Here is a 6,214-nt window from a genome sequence, read left to right as displayed (position 1 = left end):
TCACTGCATCCTTAATATTACTTCAGCCACTTCAAAAAGGGATTTATTGTCTCTCCATAGGGCATCCAGGGAATAACAGGAAGGGGAACTGGGCTCTGTGGAGGATTCTTCCCCTCCACTGCACTGAAGTGAATCACTTTCTCTCATGGGGTTAATTAACAGAAAGTTTCCCCTCTTACTCTCCTTTTGTTAGATTTTCAGATCGAAGTTGTCAATAAATATATATATTTTTCCTGATTGTACTCATCTTCCCAAATTTGTAAGCTTCTTTCTCCAGCATTTTCATGATTGTCTCAGCTGTTCTTGAGTCTACCAGCGTACTATGCAAAGGGTAGTTTTGACATGGTCCTGGCCTGCTTACATGAACACACAGATTTGAAAAGCCTTGAAGAGAATATACTGACACCAGAAGACCATCTTGAAAAGCTATTTTACAGAAAATAAGGCCATTTCATAATAAACATGGCACTGGGGATTTAGTGCCAATACTGAAGAAAGTGAGGAAACCATGTCTTTTTTTGTTTTTCTCATGCCATGAGTGTGTATGGGTCTTTCCTACCTTGAACAACTCACACTGGTTCTGCTGACTTCTTTACTGAAGATCAATATCTCATCTTTTCTACAAGAGTATTATTTATATCATGTGCTTCATCCACTGATCTGTTGAAATCGCAAAGTTCTCATTTTTTTCAAAGTTAATTACTTTTATCATGTCATCTTCTTCTGGAAATATGTATCAAGTTCTCAAATAGGAAGACATGCTTTCTGAGTTTTGTCTAACTTTTCTTCTTACGATTTGGGAGCCTATTTTAGTTGTTTAACTTGTAGGTTTTTTTTTAATTCAAAAATGTCAACAGGTCACACTGTATTTCCAATGATTTTGTATAATATAAAACAGTCTGTTTTGATCCCATGACTCAAGTATTCTCAAGCTCAGAAATATTTTCCTTTAATTTTAATTATTATTTTCCTCTGTTTTGTTTGTTTTTTTCCTAGAATTCCCATGATCATATTTTGCTCTATAGTATCTATTAATACATTCTCCATATATATCTTTTTCTCTTCGCATGTAATATTTGGCTCTTCATGTGGCTTCTCTAAATTCTGAGACATATCTTCCAGGCAATCTTACAAAACATTAATTTAATTTCCTGTAGTATTTAATATATTCTTCAATATTTCCATTGTATATTAAATTTTGTATTTTTTATTTCCCAACTTTTTTCTGATATCTATCTTCACAAATCTCATCAAAATTTTAAATAGGAAACATTTTAATGATTTGTGTCTTAGAGTTAGTCTATGTAATGAAAGAGCATTTACTTTCAATTCCCAAACCTCTCTGTCTCTCTCAGTCTCTCTCTCTCTCTTTAACTATAGTAATCCAACTACTTATTGGGCTATGCATTTGACAAAGTTAATGATTTTAATACAAACGGTGTATGGCAAAACTAAAATCATTGTTTTAAAGAAGGCAATCTGTGTTTGTCTGTGTGTGTGAGAGAGAAGGAGAGAATATATTTGGATACAAAAAATAATAAGAATATCAAATAACTAAATATGCACAGCAAATAAGGAAATATCTGCCACGAAGTTCAGTATTAGTTATAGATTATTGCTTTGTGCTAAAAAGTTGTGCTTTTTTGTTTTGTTTTAGTAGCCTCAGTTTACCTGGATAGTTCCTCACTTCTCTGGCTTGTAAATTTAAGATTTACTTTTCATGCCCTTCTCTGAGCACAGCTCAGCGGATAATTCCATTGTGACTGGGAAATTTCATATGTTCTTTGGCTCCATTCTCTGTATCCAGATTTCCCAAGTAGAGCATGGTTCTCAATTTCTGTTTTTCCAAGCTTTAATTATTTTTTCCATCGGTTGTATGTGGAAGTTCATCCAGTTAATTTCTAGGCTCTCCTCTTCTGTTTTCTTGTCCAACACCAGGCAGATAAGTATTTCCCTCAGTTGGATCTCAGGTACTCATACTTGAGGAAGTGTTTTAACTTTGGGGGTCAATTTTGGGAACTCTTTTCCCCAGGATATATAATGCTTTGGTTTAATTTAATTTTGATTTTTGTTTTTTGCTGTTAAATTTTCAATATATATTTTTGTTCATTCCTGGACTATCCAATAAACAGAATCAACTGGTGCTTTTGATATAAACAGAAATTATTTTCTTTTCTAGAAAAAAAGAAAGTGGTATATAATATTTCAGAGTACTGACATAGCTATCATGAAGGTTTTTAGGTAAACTTATACATATTTTAATGTTCATTACTATATCCTTACACTTTTCAGTTCTTAGGTCATCTAACAGTTTATCTAGTCCTGACTGTTTTATTTCTATTGAATTTTTTTGTGGAAGAAAATTTAAACATGTGTGTTTAAACTGTTATCTTAATTCACAAATCTAAACTTGAATTTTAGAAAATTAATTTCTAGTGGCAATGCATAGACATTTTAAAGGCAGCAAAAGTGAAAACAAGAGTAATGTAGTTCAAATGATATATATTTCTATTACCTGTCTGTCTATCTATCTATTGATCACTTTAGAATGTGCTGGAGACTACTTTTAACCAAATAATTTTATTCAACCAAATTGGATGAATTCAACCAAAGCAGTCAACATAAATGAAGTTTGAATTCAACTTGGCTCCAGATAAATAACAACAACAAATATAGTATAAATAATAATCATAGCTAAGTATTCCTAAGTATGAGTTTTTGTTTTTAATATATGACTTTTTATTAAAGCGTTCTCTAAAACATCAATAACAAAAGACAGTAATTAGTTGCAAATGATATTAACAGATAACACTTATTTTGCACAAGCTCTGTGTTATGCATATTCTACGCACTTGCATGGAGTAAGTCATTTAATATTCATATTAGCATTTGAAGTCCTACTTTTAAAATATATTACTTTTATACCAATAGATGATAAAACTAAGATGCAGACAAGTTAATTATCAACTTGTTCAAAGTCACAAAGCAATATGTGGCATCACTGAAATACAAACCTTAACCTCTTCTACAGATCTGATTCTTTTAACTGCTATGGTTCATAATTCATAGGTGTTATCAATGCTTATGTAATATAATAAGAATTTACATAAAATGTTTATATACAAATAATATAAACAAACAAATGTTTATATACAAATAATAAATTAATGTTCATAAAACATATTAATTATGTTTAATGGCTTAAACATCATATTTCCTTTCTATATTTTACCCACCTGTATAAGTCTAGAAAGGTAGTCCATGCTATCTTAATTTGGCAGGATATACATGTAAGCAGGATATACATGTACAGGGGAAGAACCGGTATAAAGAGACACAAAATATCCATGTGACAATGAATAAATTATATGTTAATTATATGGTTTATTGTGTTAGAGTAACATCCACAATGAAAGGTGCCTATGAGCTAGCATTAATCTACAGATAAATTAACCATCTTCTGAGGGCAGAAAAGCTTTTTAATTGCAATCTTCATGTCCTTATTTCTAAAGCTATAGATGATAGGGTTGAAAAACGGAGCAAGAACTGCAAACATCAGTGCAATAGCTGTGTCCAAAATTGGTGGGAAAGTGGCAGAGAAACGCAGGTACATGAGGGATACACTGCCATAGAACATCAGAAAGACACCAAGATGGGCTGCACAGGTAGAAAAGGCCTTCTGGCGGCCTTCAACAGAGGGAATCCTCAGGATCACAGTGATGATTCTGATATAAGAAATGGCAATAATCAGGACAGAGAATACAATGGCCACAGCATGGATCACATCCTCAATCAGAATCATGGACGTGTCTGTACAGGCCAAGCGCAGCACAGGTTCAAAATCACAGAAGATCTGGTGGATTTTGTTGGGTCCACAGAAGGGCAGTGTGGAAATCCATGCAATCTCTGGGAGCAACACAAGAAAGCCAAAGACACAGGACCCTGCAGAGAGCTGAAAACAGAGCCTGGGGGTCATGATGGTTGGGTAGCGGAGAGGGTTACAGATGGCAATGTACCTGTCAATGGCCATGGTGGTCAACAAAATCCCCTCTGAATTTCCCAGTGAATGGAAGAAGTACATCTGCAAGAGGCAGCCAATCATGGAGATGGTCCTCTGCCTACTGATGAGGTTGGAGAGCATCTTGGGAATTGTGGCAGTTGTGTACCAGATCTCCAGAAATGAGAAAATGCTGATAAAATTATACTTGGGGTTGTGGAGACGGGTATCCACCCTGACTGCAAAAAATACAATAAGATTCCCAATCACAATGAATATGTAGATAACAAACAATGGAATGAAGAAGAGGAGGCTACCATCTTCAAACTGTGGGAATCCAGAGAAGAGAAACTCTGTTACTGTAGTAGTTTGGTTAATCCTCACCATGGTCTCAGCAACCTTAACAGCTATGGATAGAAAGACACAGCTCATTTCCTAGAAGAAATTGACAAAATCAGATGTGTTAGCTTATATAAAAGTCAAATGAAAAATATGCTTTAGGTGGATCATGTACTTCTCTTTATTTACGAATTAAACAGATATTCATTTAGTGCCTACTATGTACCAAACACAGCTGTGGGTTTGTTGAATTTAGCAGTAAGGAAAATAATCTCTACATTCATGAAGCTTACATTCAAAAGAAGGATACAAATAGTAAGAAAATAAGATATTAAGAATGTCATATTTATAAACTATATAAACTAAAATAAATATATAAGGGTGTTAATAATCTTTTATAATAATTCCCCAAACTGTTTTGAATCATATACCATATAAATTTTCTAACGGTTCTTAGATAGAGATTAGACAAAACTGTTAGTTATCTTTCTCTATATATAATTATCGTAAAGTTATATTCTCCATTTTCCTGAATATTTTTAAATTTTAGTATTCTGCTCCTTTATCGTACCACAGAATGACACTGAGTGTGGCTAGAAAAGAGGGTAAAGTCTTCAGGCACAAATATGAAGATAAAGCCTTGGTAGGAAATTCTATTCTCAGCGGCAGAAAATAATTAAGCCACCAGAAGTTGGCTAGAACAGAAAGAAGGGATCAGTGAGAAATTCGGCACTGGAAGATTTGGTATCTTGTCAGTCAGGTGAAGTGTCTGTCCACGACAAATACTGAAAAGAAGCAGAGGTTTTTTATAAATATCTGAGTCACAGGATTCAGATTGTTTATATCCTGACAAAGACCATCACCATAAGAAGGCAAAGGCCAAAATGTGGGATTCTAGCACAATTTAGGTCTCTTGATACCATGTCCCTCAAAAGTGGCATAAACTATAAAGATGCTATCTCTAAAAGTAGTGCAGAGAAACTCATCAGCTGCACCCAGGACTTATTGTCCAGGCAATTCAGAAGCTAGCCTAACAGACGGATCAAAAATTAGTTAAGGAGAGAGATTTAGAACACAAAGGAAGTTTGAAAGATAATATCTCCTTTGGGGTAATGTGGAACCATTTAAAAATGAAAAATGTTCTTGTCCTCAGACAAGAACATTTGCTTATGCTCTACATCAGCATGTCTCCATGAAGACAGCAAATATTTTTCCTGAGTTAACACTATTTTAAAAATTATTTATAAATCGTGAATTTAAAACTTCATGTTATTTTAATAAGAAATAATATTTGAAGTTTCAAATTAAAACAAGGCATTTAAAACATAGATCAAGGAAATAAAAATATTTGGTACCTTTTGGTATTTGTCAGACATCTCATTACAAAACAAAATATACATCTTGAACACATTCTATCAAGAACTAGTTTATATTAACGAAGTTTAACAAATATTACTTTGGCAGCTTCTGGAAAATCGAGTGCCTACAGAGAATTAGGACATTTTGATTGTTTTTATATATGTGCATCCTTCAGATTTTCATAAAGTAAGTTGCAAACAAAAATATTACTGCTCTACAGATATTGTCGTTGATTTATTTGTTGTTTATGGAATATCAGGCACATGGATATCTATCTATCTATGTATCTATGTATCTATCTCTATTTATCTATGTATCTATCTATCTATCTGTCTGTCTGTCATCTATCTGTCCCTTCCTGCTTCTCTTAACTGTTTCACTTTGGTAAATAATCTTTCAGAGTGAGCTTCAACTTTTCTCTTGCAGTGCCAGACTACCAAAACACCCATGTTTAGTAGCTCTTTGATATTATGCAGAATACAAAACATATTGCTAAAAAAGTTGATAAGAAAGTTGATC

The 6,214-nt window shown here is 33.5% G+C and overlaps 1 protein-coding gene across 1 annotated transcript; it reads right to left on the bottom strand.

Annotated features, from left to right (window-relative positions):
* Positions 1-3,433: 3,433 nt before the first annotated feature.
* LOC129016044 (olfactory receptor 6K3-like) lies at positions 3,434-4,429 on the bottom strand. Its single transcript, XM_054454902.1, has 2 exons — positions 4,382-4,429; positions 3,434-4,324 (listed from the first exon to the last, which is right to left on the bottom strand). The coding sequence occupies exons 1-2, from the start codon at positions 4,427-4,429 to the stop codon at positions 3,434-3,436; spliced, it is 939 nt and encodes a 312-aa protein (XP_054310877.1).
* Between the last annotated feature and the right edge of the window lie 1,785 nt (positions 4,430-6,214).

The sequence above is a fragment of the Pongo pygmaeus genome, chromosome 1, assembly GCF_028885625.2.
Source record: "Pongo pygmaeus isolate AG05252 chromosome 1, NHGRI_mPonPyg2-v2.0_pri, whole genome shotgun sequence".
NCBI classification, from domain to species: domain Eukaryota; kingdom Metazoa; phylum Chordata; class Mammalia; order Primates; family Hominidae; genus Pongo; species Pongo pygmaeus.
This window is presented reverse-complemented; position numbering and strand designations above follow the sequence as displayed.